General features: G+C 36.4%; 2 protein-coding genes across 3 annotated transcripts; one reads left to right on the plus strand and one right to left on the minus strand.

The window, feature by feature from the left end:
* Positions 1-636: 636 nt before the first annotated feature.
* On the plus strand, positions 637-5901 carry si:zfos-1056e6.1 (uncharacterized protein LOC107988029 homolog). 2 transcript variants are annotated; one of them, XM_062995023.1, is made up of 9 exons: positions 637-807; positions 1842-1909; positions 1982-2029; positions 2574-2638; positions 3403-3440; positions 4019-4098; positions 4211-4273; positions 5496-5546; positions 5671-5901. In XM_062995023.1, the coding sequence occupies exons 1-9, from the start codon at positions 744-746 to the stop codon at positions 5722-5724; spliced, it is 531 nt and encodes a 176-aa protein (XP_062851093.1). In that variant the 5' UTR covers positions 637-743; the 3' UTR covers positions 5725-5901. The 2 variants fall into 2 exon arrangements, with proteins under 2 accessions (XP_062851093.1, XP_062851094.1); XM_062995024.1 differs by having other exon boundaries at positions 1842-1900.
* Positions 5902-9555: 3654 nt separating this feature from the next.
* ppm1g (protein phosphatase, Mg2+/Mn2+ dependent, 1G) lies at positions 9556-18372 on the minus strand. Its single transcript, XM_062995938.1, has 10 exons — positions 17969-18372; positions 17500-17569; positions 16690-16775; positions 15244-15373; positions 14688-15154; positions 13701-13829; positions 13037-13271; positions 12816-12945; positions 12087-12183; positions 9556-10230 (listed from the first exon to the last, which is right to left on the minus strand). The coding sequence occupies exons 1-10, from the start codon at positions 18077-18079 to the stop codon at positions 10042-10044; spliced, it is 1644 nt and encodes a 547-aa protein (XP_062852008.1). The 5' UTR covers positions 18080-18372; the 3' UTR covers positions 9556-10041.
* Between the last annotated feature and the right edge of the window lie 852 nt (positions 18373-19224).

Below are 19224 nucleotides of genomic sequence, written 5' to 3' on the forward strand. Positions count from 1 at the left end.
TTTCACCATTTATGGTCAGTACAACTTTTGAAAATAGTGCAGTATTCTTGTCAAGTCTTAAAAAATTAAACATTTGTATGTCTTCGTACACCTAAATTATTCTTGATGTAGCATAAATTTGAGATTTGTGCACAGTCAATATTTGTAAGTAGAAAAAAGTTGTTAGATGTTCTCCCAGTGTTTATATTGGAGTTAAATAAAAATAGAAAATGAGTAAAATTAAGAGACATTTAGAGTTTAAGCATGTTTTTATAGTTACACACATACACACACATACACATGAATAAGCCTTATATAGATCCTGGGTTTTGGGGAACTAGTTTTGGTACCCACCTCAAAAAAATTTCTTCAAAGAGTTTGGCATGTTTTCTGTGTCCAAGTGGATTGTTTTTTTGTGCTTAGTCTAGTTTTCTTTTAACGTCTCAAAATATGTCAATAACTCAAAATTGACCCTAGACTTGATTGAGCAAGTGATTAATTGGGGGAGAGTGTGATACCATGTGACGCCTTATATGTTCAGGGTAACGCAGGACCCACCACATACATGACAAGGGTTAAGGTATTTTCTAATGAATGGATAAAAAAAAACCGTGTGTGGGACTTTTATTGAGAGTAAAACCATGCATTACCCGAGAGGCCGCTGTTCCCTCAGTACAGTGTTTGTGTTTATAGAGCTGCACTATCAGTCCGAGGTAGATTCAGATCCCTTCAGTGATCGCGGAATCCAGTTGATCATTGTTTAAATGGCCAATGGGGACAGTGCACATGCAACAGTGTGGATCGCACTCAAGAGGCTGGATCTAAATGGTAAGATTTACTTTCTCTTATTATTTTAAACACACCAGTATGCATTTATAAGGACGATGCTGGTGCCTAAGCATCATGGTTGCCATAGCAACACATAGTCGCCTCTGCACAGAATTGAATTGTATGTTTGTCTGTATGTATATAAATGTATACAGTAAAAAGTCACTTTATTAAACGTTAATAAACGTTATTTATAAAAACGCCTGTCACTTTGGTCCCAAACAATGGCAACAACAGGCTGAAGGAGCACTTAAGTAAACAGATGGAACTGACAGTCAGCAATGCACCTGCACCTACATTGCTATTAATTCTGAGGGTATAGTATGTACCCAAACACAGAAAACAATGCAATACAATCCAAAGAAAAAGCACTTGCATCCACTACAGCCAAATACAGCCAAATCTTAAAAGTACAACATTTGTAATTTTAAATCAAAATCATATCTGTGATTTAAAAAGGTTGTCAGATTTGATGCATCTTTTAATCTCAAATTCTGTTTTAATGACAGAGTCCTGTATAAATTATAATCTGACCTATAATCTGTGTAATTCTAATGAAAAACAAACTAAAATCATTTCAAGGGGAAAATAAAAGTAAAAACGAAAATAATGCGGTTGCCTAAGTGTGCACACCCTCTTATTATTGGGGATGTAGCTGTGTTCAGAAAGAACTAATCACATTCACACTCTTAATAAATAGTAGTCAGTGACACCATCAATTGAAGTGACCCTGATTAACCCCATATAAAGTTCAGCTTTTCTAGTAAAATTTTGGCCTTTATATCTGCAGAGGTGGCTCAACCAACACTACCACAGGGAATATATAATTAAAATACATTTTTTATAGTTGTACCCTGTGGGGTAGGGTGGCAAGAGGATGTTTTTTTCCTACAAAGAATAACATCCAAGCCCGGCTACATTTTGCAAAAACCTACACCAGTTTTGCCAAAAGCATGTGGGAAAATGTGTTATAGTCTGCCAAGACCAACTGTTAATAATAATAATAATAATAATAATAACCGATTTTCTTGTAGATAACAGAGTTGTAGCTCTGAGGAAAGTTCACATTCCCAGAGGGACAAAAATGACCACTGTAAGACAGGTAACATAGCTTATTCTATTTTACCCACTTTCAAAACAGTTTGTTATTGTTAACATTTTTGTCTTCTCACAGATTGTAGCTTATTCATTCAGACTAGACCTTGCTCAGGTGACATTTAAGGTATGTGTAGTAATTTGAATGACCAAAAAAAAAACCTCATTTTATGGCTAAAAGTATCTTGACACCCTATTCCTCTTAAGTGATGTTACAGTCTACTGTTTTGTTTACGTATTTGGAGTATATCTCTGTCAATCTGTTAAATCTATTAAAGTTCAAAAAGCACTGTGAGATCAGGCATTGATTTGGAGAAAGCCTGGCTTGTAATCTGTATTCCAATTCATCCCAAAGATGTTCAGTAAGAATAAAGTTAGTGCTCTGTGCAGGCTACTTCACATCAAAAACCATGTTGTTATGGACCAAAACAGGAAAAGGGACTTGTCCAGACTGTTGCTACAAAATTGAAACCATATAACTTATTTTATTTGTTACTGATTATTTACACCTGTTTGCAGTAGGTTTGCCTGAAACACTTTATCTAAAAATTAGAATGGGTGTCCACATACATTTTGCTGTATAGTGTAGCTGACACTTTTATTAAGGTCTCTAATAAGTACTCTAAGCTGTGTATAAACATATAGTAAAATAACTAAATGTGTTCTTACAGCTACGCAACAGTCAAGGCTTTTTGATTCCCTTGAATGACAGCATTGCAGTAAACAGCAAACAAATGTAAGTTTTTTTTACTATATTTATATCCTTAAAAAATTAATTTCCCAGTTATGTAACCAAACAGAATTAGTAGGAATTTAGTATGTTTTACAAGAACAAGTTGGGACAATATGAAAAATGCAAATAATAAAAAACAATGTTTCTTACATTAACTTTTTTTTTTTTGCATTTTATTGCAGATAGTACGAACCTATGTTTTGTCAACTGTGTTTTATTTGTTAATATACATCCATTATTGCATTTCAGGCCTGCAACACATTCCAAAAATATTGGGACATGGGCAACATAGGGCTACTAATTAGGTAAAAACCTAAATCACCATGTGATTTCAGAAGGGTTTTGTAATCATGTTTTGGTACAAAAGCAGTATCCACAAAAGACTCAGTTTTTGAGGAGCAAAGGTTGGCAGGCAATCTTCAGTTTGTTAAAAAATTACAAATTAACTTTTTAGTATGTGTTGCAGGCCAAATTGTGAAATATCTCATACTGTCTGCAATGGAATAAAAGTCAAAGTAAATGTAAAAAAAGGTGTCTTTTTATTTGCATTTCTCATACTGTCCCAACTTTTTCCGAGTTGGGGTTGTATTTGTAAGATGATATTTTAATACATAATGTGAGTTATTTAAATGACTAGACTTTTAAGAAAAGATTAATAATATATTCATTAGGAAGCAAATAGATAAAATAGTTTTTCATATGGTTGGAAAACAGTGACATAATAAAAAGCAAGCTCATTTAACATCTTTGTTATTCTTTCTGTTTAGGCCTTATGTCTTGGAGGTGGCCAAATACTTTCAGCATGGTACTACACTCAAGGATTATGCCATTTTATAAAGGGGAAAGCTGTGCTTATTTTTGTTTAACATATAACATACTGTATGTATATATAACATATATAGTTAACATTTTAAAGAATGTAAAATGTTGGTGTCACTTGCCAGGCCAGGTGCTCAACAGACACAGTTGGCTGTGTCTGAGGAAGGAAAGGCCGGATGGCATATATCTTCCCTGTTACTGCAAAAGCGACTTTTAATATCTGGTAAAAACAGCAGCATGTTTGGCAGACTATGGAGGGAGTAGCATGGTCCTCTGTACCTGTTGAGACTCTCAGTATGAGTTTGTCACTGTTCAGTGTAAACATGCACCTGGTGATTATACTTGTCCTGGGGAAGGTATATGTTAGCCATGACTCTCCTTGGACAGCGTGATCGAGGTCCCCAGAGTGCACAAGGAAATTGGAAAATATGGAAATTAGGTGCAAAAAAGCCAAATGTGACTCTTCCCCTTAAAACTTTGTCTAAATAAAATTAAACGTTCAGTTGTTTTGTTATAATAATTGCTAAAATATCATATTCATAAATTGTTTCTGTATACATAAAGTTAGCGCAAGGCCAAGAAACATCGCAATGACTGTGATTAACAAGAGCTTGAAGTCAAGACTGCAAAATATTGTGAGAGGGGTAAGAAACCAGTGCTATATTAAAGAGAATTTTAAAGTCTATAAATACATTATTAGACAGTGGTGGAGTACAAACATGGCCCATTCTTACAGCCTGGTTATAATCATTTCAGATGGAAAAACTGGAAGAACTGCTCCCTGAAATAAAGAAAAAACAGCATGAGAAGATGATTAAGGTAAGATATTTTTTAAAAGCTTACCATATTAAATATCTTAGCATATATGAAAAGCTAATAACAATACAGAATATAAAGGGGAACCAGATATTGTGGTAAAGCAAAGGAACACTGTAAACTATTACTGAAATCATGTACTGCCTATTGGAACATGAATTTTGGCAAAGATGAATAAAAATGCTCATTATACAGCAGTAAATTACACTAGGCCACTACCACTGGGATCCAGGGCTATTGGCTGGTTGGGCGTCTACATACATACAAATCTATAACTAGACACCACCTCTAGGCAGAAAGGCTAGGCCATGCAAGGCCCTTTTTAAACACTATGTGAGATGTGTTGGTAGACATAGACATTAAATATTTTACCACATCAGCTTTGGAATTTTCAAAATATTCCAAAGACCATGAAAGTGATGAATAAATAACAGTTAATGTGATAATGAATGGGGATTAAAAACTAATTAAAAATTAATTTATATAACCACTTTCAGTTTAATAATACCTTACAAAAATCCTTGTTATTAAGCACAGTGCATAGCTGCATCTACTAATGCAAGTTAAGACTATATATGCATGGTGATATATCAATAATAATAGACCCCGCCAACTACTCTGGGCTAAAGCTTGCCTAAGATAGACTGAAGTGAAGTGGAAATGTATTCTGTGGTCAAATGAGTCGGACTTAAAACATTTTTGTTATAAATAGTTAATGTTGTGTTCTCCGGGCCAAAGAGACAAAAACATCCTGATTACAGGCAAAGCAAAAAATACAATAAGTTAATTGCACTACTGTGAAGGCACCATTGATGCTGAGGGGTACGTAAACATGTTTGAGCAACATATGCTGCCATCTAGATAATATCCTTAGATTATATAATAGATTATTTTGTTCATATTTACAATGACAAATATGATGGGTGATAGTCATCAGAAGGGTGCTGGTTCAAAGCCCCACCACTGCTTACCTGCCAATGTTGGGCCTCTGATCAAAACCCTTACCCCTTAATTGCTTTTATTGTTGTATCAGTGACAGTTGTAGGTCACTTTGGACAAAAGCGTCTGCTAAATGTCGTAAATATAAATATAAAGACAAGATATTCAAGATGAAACATTCACATGAAGTTGCATTTCAATTTTTAAATACATTTTACAATCTGATTAAAGGAATTTCGTCAGTATAGCATGATGTTTAATGACCTAATGATCATTTAATTTGCAGGACATTGAATTGTTGAACCAGAAGCTACAATTTCTTCATAAAAGAATGGAGGTAAGTAGGTTTTGTGCTATACAAGCATTAAAACTGTATTAATAGTGTCTGTTGAATTTAGTTTTTTAGCAAGAGTAAAATGACTAGTGTATACATGGAGTTACTTATGTTTGTTTTTTAACAGATGGCAGAGTCGTACTGCTGGGAGGGCATGTTTAAACGAGCACCACTCTGGTGAAATCTTTTAGATAAACTGCATTTCAGTCTCAACTACAAACTGCAGAAACTTTATATCTTTTTTCATTATATTGAGAATATTTATAATTAAAGTTATTTGTGTGTACCTTGTGCTTTGACATGTACCTACAATATGCTGATAAAAAGGAGTTAGATGAATAAAAGCCTTTTAATTCTTTTCCAGTGTTGTCAAGTATTAGTGATTTGTTAATTGTTAAGCTTCCCTAATTGCTTGTTTCTAATTCATCTTGCACCTTTAAAATTACATCCAACGCTTTAGGCATGATTAAGGTTAGCTGCCCACACCCATGTGCGTTTGGTGGAACTTGTTGGTTACAGTATGAAATACAACTAAATATTTATCTTCATCTTTAGCTCACAGTGCTGCCCAGGGCCCATTGTAGTGCTAGTGTTTGTTCTTTAAGATGCATAGTTGCAATCTTACATTCTTTATTTTAGCAAATCCTTTGGAGCTATCAATGTAACACCTTCAGCTCTACCTTTGACTGTAGTCTGTTTTTACATCCTGCCATGGGTTACAGTAAACTGAGGTCCAGTGCACTTTTATTTACTTACAGTAGTGTTCAAAAAAATAGCAGTGACTTTAAAAAAGTGACTAAAGCACAAAATCATTATAATAACTTTTATTTCCATAAATGCAAATGCACTGAAAATACTCCACTTTCAACTCTAAATCAAAACATTAACTAAATGTAGCCAGTTTGTGTTCATCATTTACAGAAAGTTAAGAAAAATGAATATTAGGCTGTTAAAAAAAATAGCAGTGCCAGCATTTTTCTTTAAAAACTAAAAAAATGTATCTATAACATGAAAAAATGTTCGATGTTTCACTTTACTTTAAATTACTGAACTGATATTCAGTGGCATAACAATTGTTTCCGAGATCTGTGTTGCATGGAGTCGACCAACTTCTGGCACCTCTGAACAGGTATTCCAGTCCAGGATGATTAGACTACATTCCACAGTTCTTCTGCAATTTTGGGTTTTGCCTCAAAAAAACGTGTTTCAGATATCAGCCCACAAGTTCTCTCTGGGATTGAGGTCAGGGGATTTGGCTGGTCACTCTATTACCTCAGTCTTGTTTGTCTGTAACCAAGATGTTTTGGGTCATTGTCATGTTGAAACACCCATTTTAAGGACATTTCTTCTTCGACATAGGGCAACATGATCTCCTCAAGTATTCTGATATATTTAAATTGATCCATGATCCCTCGTATGTGATAAATAGGCATAACACCATGGTATGAGAAACATCCCATATCATCATTTTGTACCACCATGCTTTACTGTCTTCACAGTGTACTGTGGCTTGAATTCAGTGCTCGAGGGTCGTCTGACATACTGTCTATGGCCACTAGACCCAAAAAGAACAATTTTGCTTTCACCAGTCCACAAATGTCGAGCCATTTCTCTTTGGACCAGTTAATATGTTCCTTGGCAAATTTGAACCCATTCAGGACGTGTCTTTATCTTAACAACGGGACTTTGCAGGAGTTCTTGCTGGTAACTTGGCTTCACTTAATCATCTTCTGTACTCACTGGTAACTTCAGATGTTCCTTGATCTTTCTGGAGGTGATCATTGGCTGAGCCTTTGCCATTCTGGCTATTCTCTGATCCATTCGAACAGTAGTTCCACGCTTCCTTCTGCGTCTTTCAGGTTTTGGTTGTCACTTTAAGGCATTTTAGCTGAGCAGCCAATAATTTGCTGCACTTCTCTGTATGTTTTTTCCCTCTACAATCAACTTTTTAATCAAAGTACGCTGTTCATCAGAACAATGTCTGGAACAACCCATTTTACCCAGTATTTCAGAAGGAAACGCGCTATGACCAACCTGTGCAACATTTGCCACCCTCCTACCTTAAATAAGGGCCAAAATTGACACCCGTTCTTCTGCAGAATGAATGCCGCCACCAATTGAACTCCTCACTGCTATTATTTTGAACAACCCCCTTTCAATCAATGCTTCAATTACTCAGAATGAGTGGGATGCATGTCCTAATTGCTGGGTTTGTTTAGTTTTGATTACTCTACTACACTTTCAAGTGAATTTTTTGCTATGTAGAAATATCACTTCTACTAAAAACAGTGATTTATCAAGTTAATGGTGTTGGACTGCTATTTTTTTAAACACTACTGTACATCTTGTGGAGAGAGTACTTCAAAAGCTAAGTTACCTTGTTTCATTTCATTGATTCTTAAATGAAAGCAGGGAGAGAGCAAAGCAGGACAAGAATCAAAGCTAGCAAGAACCATGGAATGGCACCTCTTGCTCACTGAGGCATAACTTTAAACTGATGTCACCTGTTACCAGCTGTGTTAACCATCACTGGCATTAATTAGAATAGACTAATTAGTATTATTTAAAACGATGTGTTCCAAAAAATGGTATTAGACCAGAAATTTGGTCCCATGTTCCTTTTACACCATAGGCTACATCACTTGCCATGATGCAAAGGTCTGCAGTGTAGGATAAAAGAGCTCTGTAAGGTTTTTACCTCCTAGTTTCTTTTATTCCAGAGTGGATGTATAGAAATGAGTTGTTCTGACTTTGATTTATTCCCAGGTCAGGGCAGGCATACATTTAGAAGTGCCCAAATAGACATACAGTGTTATATTTAGAGCAGTCACTTCGAAGGTTGTAAGATTAGGGTTTAAGGTCAGTAGGCTACCAAAATTCAAACTAAATTTTTGTTGGGCTGGGGCAGACGAAGTGAGTGACAAATTGATTGTTTATGTAGAGAAAGACATTATTTGCTGTAGATTTGGAGAATGATATCGAAGTATGTTTAAAACACATATAGAAAACTTATGTAGCTACATAACTGAGAAACATGCCGATTGCTTTGTACCGAGTGCTTCATAGCTGCAGTCCTCTGCTTGCTGAACCTGTGTTCCAGAATGTTATAATAAATGCTTATTGCCAAAAGTGGAACTGAATTGGTAATCACAAAGTCAATTCAACATCAACTTAGCAATCTTCATTGCAAGTTAACCTAAAATTATTTGTAACAATATAAATAGCTGATAACTTTAAGCAATAATATTTATTTACAGTTGTTGATTTTTTGACAGTAGGCTTCATTCTTTTTAAAGTAATTAAAAGAGTAAAGACTTAGCTTGTAAACTACTCAGGCTTACCATAGAGATGCTTTTCCTCAAGGGGGCACAGCTGGCATCGTTACAGAGAACAGACCAGATAACATTGGTGCTTTGCAACGATGACACCAAGCATTTAGACAAAGATTACCCTAAGCTATTAACAAAAGACTAATTAAATATTCGACAAATATTAGTACTGCATAATACTCCTTAAAGGTCAGTGTCAACTGAAGTAAATGCCAAGATGAACTCAACACAATTATAAACTACACAGTATACACCTACTATGCAGTTTGAAATTCTTGCTTTTATCTAGATTTCTTTCAAAATATTGGCCCCTTACATGTACTGCCAAATATTAAATAGCAAATGTAAAACTGCAGTACAATGCGGCTTTATTAATCATAACCCCAGACTAAAGAGTGCACTGACACTCATTACACCCAAAAATTAGCCTAGATTTTGTTTGATGGTATTGATTAGGCCTAACTCTAAGGATCTTATTTAAAAAAAAAAAAATACTATACATAAGCCTGGTATACTGAACTAGCTTCATGGTATAACCTGCAGATCTACACATTCAGTTTTTAGCAAGTCTTTTTTTTTAATTTTTTTTTTTATAAAGATAAATGGAGTTTAACATTCCTTTTGTGTTTCAAACTCGTTTTAAATAAAAAAAAAAATCTCAATAGTTCACACTGAACACATAATGGCTTTACAAATGTAATTCTTAAAATTAAAACAGGATCACATTTATCACATCATTTACAAAACTGTATTTGAATACAATTACATATAGGGGGGTTTGGAGGAAGTCACCATTACTCACAATAATGCAAAAAAAAAAAAAAAAGTAGTAAATAAAAAAGGACAACAAGTTCCTGAAAATATATACAAGGATAGGAGTACATAAGGGTTCACAGAATTATTTCATGTGACTGCAGCACTTATCCATGTAAATACATTGAAGTGGGCCTGTTATAGAAAAACCTAAAACAAAAACAAACAGATAGCTGGTGTACAAATCCGTTTTCTTTAACATTTAATTTTCTTGCACATTCAAATAATTAAAAAAATGTTTTTCTTGGGAAGTCATTAATAAAATTATCCAGTCGGTTGTGCTGAAGAAAAGAAAGAGTCTGATTTAACTTCATATAAAGAATGTTAAAAGAGTGCAACGTCCAATGACAGCACCTCTATTCTGTTTTGGGTTTTTTGCTGTCGTTCCCATTCTTCTCAGAAACCTCCTCATCTGGCTTGCGTTTTTTGGCGTTCTCGGCCACGTTGGTGCCGGCGTGCGGGCTGAAAGTGACAATCATGCAGGTCATGTTGTCACAACCTGTACCATCTCCAGATGTGTCAGGTGCCAAGCAGTGGTCAAGCAGCTAGAAAGAAAACAGAATATCATATGTAAATAACACAGAGCTTTAGATGTTTCAAACCCATGAATATTTTTACCATATATGACTTTTTAACATGAATATAATTATGTAGGGCTGGGCAATGTGACATGTCAGGATCATGACTTTCCAATACGTTTGTCGTCAGTATTGAAATGCAGAATTTTACAATAAGAACATTTTGCACCTAATTACTTCAAGTAATATTTGGATTTAGAGGAACCGTGTGAGAGCAAATTGTAACAATATTAAACAAGTGTTTCAAAATAAATGCAAAAACAGTAAGGTGTAGTAGTTACAAGCAAACCCTTGTTGTATTAGGTACAATACAACATGTACAGTATATATGCTTTATAAGATTTGAGCTAGTGCTGGACAATAATTCGATATCAATATATATCGCGATAGAAAATGTTTCAATAACGGTGATATGATTTGTAAACAAATTCGATCGATATATATTACGTCAGTGCGTGATGACGTACGCCACAGGAACGAAGCCAGTGCTCAGCGTTACCGAGCTGATTACACTCCGCTACAACACGGTGGATATTAGCGGCTAAATGAGTTCAACAGCTGTGAGTGAACGAGCATCCACTTGGCCGCTTTGCCGGTGTTACTTTTTTGCGGAAGCATTTCTGCTCGCAGGTGTTCCTACAGGGACGCAATTCAACAGCGCACGTCAAGCGAGTAGTTCTCCATCAAAACAGTGCAGTTACACACTCAACATAAACGTCAACCACCAACACTATTACAGAAGAAGTACTAGTACTATTTATTACTATACGCGCGACGAATAAAGGCACCAACGGGCTATTCGCGTTACACTGTTGCCAGATTGGGCGGTTTTCCTCCAAATTGGGCTTTCTTTTTTTTCCCCCCGAAAAACAATTTAATAGCATTTAAATAACGCTTCTATTGAAAAGAGAATATTCAGGTTTAAGAAGCCCCAGCATTGTAGAAGGCTATTAAAAGTAAAGTCAATTTTCAATGCCGATTTGGATTAAGTGTTGGTCAGAATGTGTCATATTCTTGAAAGAAAATTAAAATTTGTTTTCCATGCATTCACACTAGCATGTTCTGGGGTTCAGATGAGTCTCATCTGTACACACAAGTTTGCAGTCAAATGATCAAGTATTGCAAAGGAATATCTTCGAAATTCTTCCTCATAATGTTAAGGTTATAGGCTATATTTTAGTTTTTCACTTGTCAGGGAAAATAAAAAAAAATAAAAAGCTTATGATGCTAGGCTTGATGTAATTCTACATGGTACTCACTGCCATAGGTAAACAAGTGACCAAAACACTACTGGATCAACAGCCACTAGCCACATACAAAAAATAAGGTATCAGACAGTTTCTGTGCCATCCATGTGTGAGCAATGGTCTCAGTCTGGCCACCCCTATGAAAACTGTCTGGCTCCGCCACTGAGGAAGGACTAATTCAGTGATTTATTCAGCTTGTATTTCTTGTCAGAAACCAGAAAAGAGGTTTGCAGGTACCACCATCCAATTTAGGTGTTTTTGGCAGTTCTTCTGACATTTGTATTATTCATATCGATATCGGAATTATATCGTATCGACCGAAATTAGGAGTTATATCGTCATATTAGCCATATATAGCCATATTGTCCAGCCCTAATTTGAGCACAGACAAAGATGGACACACTAACCTACCACACACTGCACTGTAGCTAAAATGAACTGACATGTTAGAATAAAAAAAATGCCCCACATTCAAAAAATTACATCCTTCATTATGACTAATCACCACATCTATTAAACTAAAAAAGGAACCAATGTTAACCTTTGGTCAGAAATTTGCAGTTATTAATAGCTTACCTCTGCAACAATGGCAGACAGTGGTTTGGAATCACTTCCTTTAGCTTTTAGTCTCTCGTTTACAAAGTCCACCACTTCCTGACTGCTCATTACATTCCTGTAATAAACAACAGTTTTAGTGATGACAAACCACTTAAATATGGTCTTCTCATTAGCACAAATAAAATGTGGGTTAGGTACAATTTGTACATGCAGCTTGAAGAATTGAAATGTCCTTAAATGAAATTAATTTGTTATTTAGCACAGAAAAGATGGGCTGCTTTAAACTGGCCAGAAATGAGTCCTAATCTCAATACAACTAAAATCTGAAATCTGCTATTGGGAAAAGGAATCATGCAAACACTCAAGAGAGAGAACTGCAATGTAGTGCAAGAAAATACCATTAGGCAAGTGCAAGAAGCTTATTTAGGGGTTGTCCCTGTCCATGTCTTTGGACATGCTATTTAAATGTTGTAATAATACACAGTTGGTACATATCCACCTATTTCAGAAGATATAGGCTTTTTATACTAATCAAGCAAAGGTGCCAATAACGTTGACCACAACTGTAAACTAATGTGTGCTAACTTGTGGCAGCATACCTCTGTCTGTGGAAAAAAAAAAAAAAACTTCTGCCTGGTAAACGTGCAAGTATCTGAACTACACTATATAAGCTTGTTTGACATTCCAAAACCATGCCCATTTCAAATGACCACAAATGACAAAAAAGTGACTGCTTTAAGGACTTACCAAATTCCATCACACGCAACCACCATAAAGTCATGGTCTTCATTAAGTGTCAGCACTTTGACGTCTGGTAAAGCGGAAATCATCTGCTCCTCAGGTGGGAGATTCTTGTTCCTCTTGTAAAAGTGGTCCCCTTGATTATTAACAAACGTTTTTATTAAAACAAACCTCTCAAATCCCAAAATGATTTCAAATAACAATTGAGCATTAAAAACTGCACCTACCAATGGCTCTGGACAGGTTCAGACCACCATTAACACGGCCATCCATGGTCACTTTGCCCCCTGCATTCTTTATTCTGTTAAGCTCCAATTCATCTTCTGGTTTGTGATCATAGGACATGTCCACAGCTTTGCCCTTCTCTGAGACCACACAGCGTGAATCTCCAGCATTCGCTACTATGAGCTGCTTTCCTCGAATCAATGCCACAACAGCTGTTGTCCCACTGTCTGACCCAGGCTAAAAGATGATGACAATAAAACACAATAATTATTTACACATGTACAGACAACAGCATTGTACAATTCATGTGGCAAAATTTTCATTTGGCAAAGATACATTTTTTCATTAGTCAGGGAAAAAAGTACATTGAATAATTTATTTCTATTGCTTCATTTACAAAACTAAAGAATTTTATAAACTAGACTGTTTGCCCCTTTTGCCAGATAATTAGTAGACTTTGAAATGAAATCACATATTAAAAATAAAACAATCTCGTCCATGGGTGGGACAGCCAAGGGAGTTGCTCATAACTGCTGCAATTAAAACCTCTGCTGGCTGATCAAATATAAAAATGCTCTAAAACATGCATTTCAAGGGTATATTCAAAATCAGTTTTTTCCTTTATTATGTGCTTATTTATTTTACATCTAAAATTAAAATTCCCACCTCCTCTTTCCCATCCATCCCTGGCAAGCACATTTCCTCCTCTTCTTCGTCTGTGTCCTCTTCCTCCTCCTCCTCAGTGTCCTCCTCTTCATTTTCACTACTTTCCTCACCTTCCTCCTCACTGCCATCCTAAGCCATAAACACAACAGAAAGAAAGTCAGCAAATTAAGTGAAAAGCAAGTAAATCAGCAGAACTGGTAAACATAGAATATAAAGTTTAACAAGAAAGAAGTCAGTGCTTTTTCAATTTGCAATGTATTTATGCCAATGTTTTTTTAGGGATACACAACTCCATGCTAAAATGTATGCCAATTGTCTGTACCACTTGCTTAACAAAGGGTTAAGAGTAAAATACTTGATGTCAGATTTTAAAAAATGCTGTTTGTAACTAGCATCTAAAAAGTATACAATTTATAGTATGTTTTTTTTTTTATTCACTGATTAACAGTGAAGGTAAGTTGTTGTGGTATGCAGGTACAGGCACTTATTTTCATCAGTATAACTGTTCAGTATACTGTACTTCTTATTTCCATTCATGGCATTTAGCAGACACTTTTATTCAGTGACTTACAATTATAACTGAATACAAGTCAAGCAATTAAAGATTACAGGCCTCGCTCAGAGGCCCAACAGTGGCAACTTGGCAGTGGTTAGGTTTGAACCAGCAGCCTTCTGATTACTAGAACAGTGCCTTAACAACTGTGCTTCCACTGCCCAGGCCAGTTATGTAACTATAGAAACCCCCTCTTTGATAGACTTGGTAAATATCACAAATCATTACTGGTGTAATAATATGCACATTAATATTCGATTTATCATTTCTGTGATGAGCATTGTGAATCAAATAGAGCTAGAAGAACCCTGTATGTGGAGAACCTGAACAAAGAACAAGAACTACAGGTCTGGTAAAATTGGATAATTTTAAGCTTGCTGTTAAAAGTTCTTATTTAATTCCAACTTAATATCCTTCAGTAACAATTTTCTCACCTCTTCATCACTGCCCTCCTCTTCCTCCTCTCCATCCTCTGACTCCTCACTATCATCAAAAAACTTGGACTTGGTACTTCCTGGCGCAGGAGCTGCTGAGGAGGAACAGGATGGCCCAGCATCTCCCGTTGCTCCTGCTTCCTCCCCTTTAGAGGAGCCTCCACACCCAGAGCTTCCACCGCTGGAGGCTGTGGCTTTTCTGCATGCCCTTATTTTGGAAAATTCAGCTGCCTTTTCAGTCTCCGCTGCCTTTTCTTTTCCATTGCTGTCTGTTTTAGATGCTGTACATTCTATCTCACCATTAATGCCCTTCTCTTGTTCAGGATTCTTACTGTCATCTGGCTCTTTGGAGGCTTCCTGGGCTGGCTTTTTGTTCATTTTACTTAGATTCTGCCCATAGCGGACAAGCAGCTCCTCGATTGTCATGGTAGCCTCTTCATGCAGAAGGGCTGCTTCCTCATTATCCACTAAAGAGAATAAAGCACACAATGGTTAACAGGCTATGGTTCAAATCATCATGTTGCATTCTGTTAAGCAAATGCACAGAAGTACTTACCGTCATCTTCATCCGCTACTTTTTCTGATGTGTGCTCCTCTAGTGGGCGACCAGCTATCTGGACAAGTTCCTTGATAACCTCCTCTGTAGTGATACGACTGTCTATTGCAAGGAAGGCATCTTCCAGGGCCTATAGCCATGCAAAATAAACAGCATAAAATGAGGTCTAAGTTTATACATAACTACTGCCTTGAGCATGCCTGGTTTAAGGGCTTAAAGTTTTCCCAACCCTTAGTGTCTTCTGCAGATGGTTTTATGCTATTTAGTACTTTATGGTATAGCAAATCAATTGAATTTTGATCCATTCCGATTTTTTTATTTTTTATTCTAAAATTATGGCTAGCCATTCTTCACTTGATTAAGGCATGTAAAATTTTAGTTTGCATTTTCTTTGAATGGGCGACACCGTGGCTAAGTGGGTAGCACTGTCGCCTCACAGCAAGAAGGTCCTGGGTTCGATCCCCAGGTGGGGCGGTCCGGGTCCTTTCTGTGTGGAGTTTGCATGTTCTCCCCGTGTCTGCGTGGGTTTCCTCCCACAGTCCAAAGACATGCAAGTGAGGTGAATTGACACTAAATTGTCCACAAGGTTCATCACTTCGATATAACCTTGAGAAGTGATGAACCTTGTGTAATGAGTAACTACGTTCCTGTCATGAATGTAACCAAAACATTATGGTAAAATCCTAATAAACGAACATTTTCTTTGACTGCATGGCACCCTCTGCTTGCGAGCATGTCTCAATTATTTAAGAATTGGGTCATTTAAAGAAAATGTTGAGAAATGTATTTTGTATTTCAGTTACTGCAACAAGATCATCTGGGACTATGTGATCAAGCTCTAAAGATCTGAAGTACTAATTAGACCACATTTTAGAACCACTGGTCTAAGATTATGGCCTATGCGATTATGGTGTGCTAAATACAAAGGTTTGTATCCCACCAAATCCCACCACCCTTTCCACATATCATGATTAAACACTGGTGTCTTAAATCTTGATGTGTAATCTTGTAACCAACAATTCAGTAAAATTCAGTTTCGAATTACATGACTCACTAGTCTTACCAGTGGTGGTTCCAATGCAGCAATGCAGAAACACACCCTGGACAGGACACCATTCCATCACGGGGTGTCGGCTTATTAGAACGTAATGCTACATTAAAGCAGTCTGTGCTATTAGCGAGCATAATAACACCAACACATGATTAAAACAAAGCATATTATATGCATTACTACTGAGATACAATGGTAAGCTTATTAGGTCTATATCAAGTCTAAACTGATTTATGATGTACATCATAGTTACATTTCAACAATTAATCAAAACATTGACTTACAACTGGGTTTTTTAAACCAAATTTACTAAAGAAACAACCTACAGAAATTATGCAAAGATGACTATATTTGGTAGCCTTGGCTCATGGTTGTGTAAAGCACTTTACATTTACCTTTTGCAGTTTGCCTTCCTTATATGCTTTCTGTTCTTTTATGACGTCCGGTAAATATTTGGAGCAGTACAAAGCAACTTCTTCACCTGAACGTAAGGAGACACCAGACAGTTTTAATACAAAACCCCTGACATTTTCAGCTGGTTTAGAAGTAAATCTTACCAGTGACTTTGTCAGCACCTCATAAAGGTCCAAATTGAATTAAAGCAGTTCTGTTTGTTTGATTTTTTTTTAAATGAAATAACAGTGCACAGTAAAAAGGGTGTTTGAACAGCCACACACAAATGTATTACTCACTACATTTCACCCCACACTTTTCTACTTAAAATTTGCACAGCCAATGGACAATTTAAAGAGCAGTTATTTTACCTGCAGCTTTATTTATAGTTTAATAAAAAAAAAAGTGATTATAATTGAGTGACGAAGTGAGTGATATTTTTGGCATTTCTGTGTTGCTGTGGTAACACACCAAGCTTTTTTTCTCATGTTAACTTTATACTTTAGAAGTGGACAGTGACTCAATGACAATGTGACTTTGTGAGAGATTCAGGGTGGACTGACCATGTTTTATTAAACAATTAACAGTTTTCCCAATAAGCAGCCTAAGGAAATAATAAGCAATGTTAGAGGTTTTTATTTTTACAGCTAAAATGTGGTGTGCAAAATCAAACTGACCAGGTGAATTTTGTATTTTCAATTATTGTATTTATGCCCCCCAACATTTCAAAAATGTGAAAGATTGACAGTCATAATTATAATGGTGCATAGACACCATGCAAAGGATTAAATGTGCTCGACTGGCTTACTTACCACCATGTCCATCATAAACAGCAAACATTGCTGTCTCCTCATCCAGCTCTGGAATGCAATTGTGGGCGTCCTGAAAATGAAGGGGAGAAATTTAATTGTAATTTATTTAATCCTAATTCTAGACCATTAACATAGACTTGAATTAAAGTCACAGTTCCACAAAGATAAACTTGGTCATGAAGTTTTATATCAGGAGAACACAAACCAAGATGGAAAGTTTAATGAAATTATGTGAACTGTGTGATGCACGGATCAGTGATGTTACTCCACTGGTTTAATGGCGCGAAAATCTGCACGTTTGGTTGAGCACACAGCCTGAACATGCAAACCGTTTCTCACTGAGAACGCTAAATTAAACTGTTTATTTCAATAAACCTTCTGTATAAGTAGTATTTGTGCTAACAGACGGGCGCAGTGAATTGTGCACATGTTGAAGTATACACGGCTAACAGCAGAGCTTTATGTTTACCTCCATAGAGACACGCCAGCCCTGCATGGCCGCCAGTCCATAGCTCACTTTGTGATTCCCTCCATTCGCAGCGCTTTTGTCCGTGTTGGGCTGAGACAGGTACGCCCCCATGCTCACCTCCAGTCGTGGTAATGCTAAAAGAACGAGGTGCGGTACTAATAACAAACCTGGTGTGTAATGAGATGAATTTAAAGTGGAGCTGTGTATGTGGATCTCTCACACATCTCACCGCTCTGTTCGGCTATTCAACTCAAAAACACTCAACCCGCTGTTACCCGGTACTTTAGCCGCCTAGCTACACGACGCTAACTAACGATGCTAAAGATTTCATCAAACAATTCTTAGTTTAAAACTCGGTATTGCTCTTAAAGCAACGAGCAGAACAAAAGCGAGCTTAACTGATGTTTATTTTAATTAGGACTAGTACTGTTATAATAGCACACAGAAACTGTAACACGTGTGAGAGCAACTAAACTGAACACAGCCGCTTTTACACTGCTGCTCACTCAGATTCTCAACGGAAGCGGAACTGCGAGTTTTAGCGCTTGCAACATTAGGCTATGTTCCAAACAGCACCTTGATCCCTACACCCTACAAAGTGCACTGGTAAAGTGTGCTCTTATTACTTATTACACAACGACCACACCATCATATTACGCCTTTTAACCCCCTTGTGGCGTCAATGAAGATATACGGATTTGTAATAATATAAAATGTGGTATAATGGTATAAAATAAAACAAGACATTTTAAGTTACTGTAGGCGTAAAAAGGTGATATAAAAAGCTGAAATATTAATGAAAGTCTTTCAAGAATAGCGTTATTCTTTAAAGATAAATTTGTCAAGTTTTCTTGGCCTATAGTCATAATGTTATGAAAGCTGTGATTTTAAATAGACAAGCCATATATTAAAAAATGTAAGTTTTAATACTACAAAAACAAACTTAATAATCTGGGGAAAAGACTTCTAAATTAAGACTAAAATAATTACCAAATATCATTATATTCATTTGTTTTGACTAATTTATCAGATAGCTGATAGGACCTCCCGGAATGTTGGGGGCTGATTGAGGTCGTCGATTTGTGGATGTTTAGGCAATTCCCACAGAATGGTGCAGTCTACATCAGCGTCCTGGCTTAGTATGGTATTAAAGTGTTCAGCCCACCTTTCAAGAATATTATTCTGGTCTTTCAGAATTTTGAAACCATCTGCTGTTTTAAGGGGAGTGATGCTGTGGGTAGTTGGACCATAGATAA

Source organism: Trichomycterus rosablanca, chromosome 5 (genome assembly GCF_030014385.1).
Source record: "Trichomycterus rosablanca isolate fTriRos1 chromosome 5, fTriRos1.hap1, whole genome shotgun sequence".
In the NCBI taxonomy this organism is placed as follows: domain Eukaryota; kingdom Metazoa; phylum Chordata; class Actinopteri; order Siluriformes; family Trichomycteridae; genus Trichomycterus; species Trichomycterus rosablanca.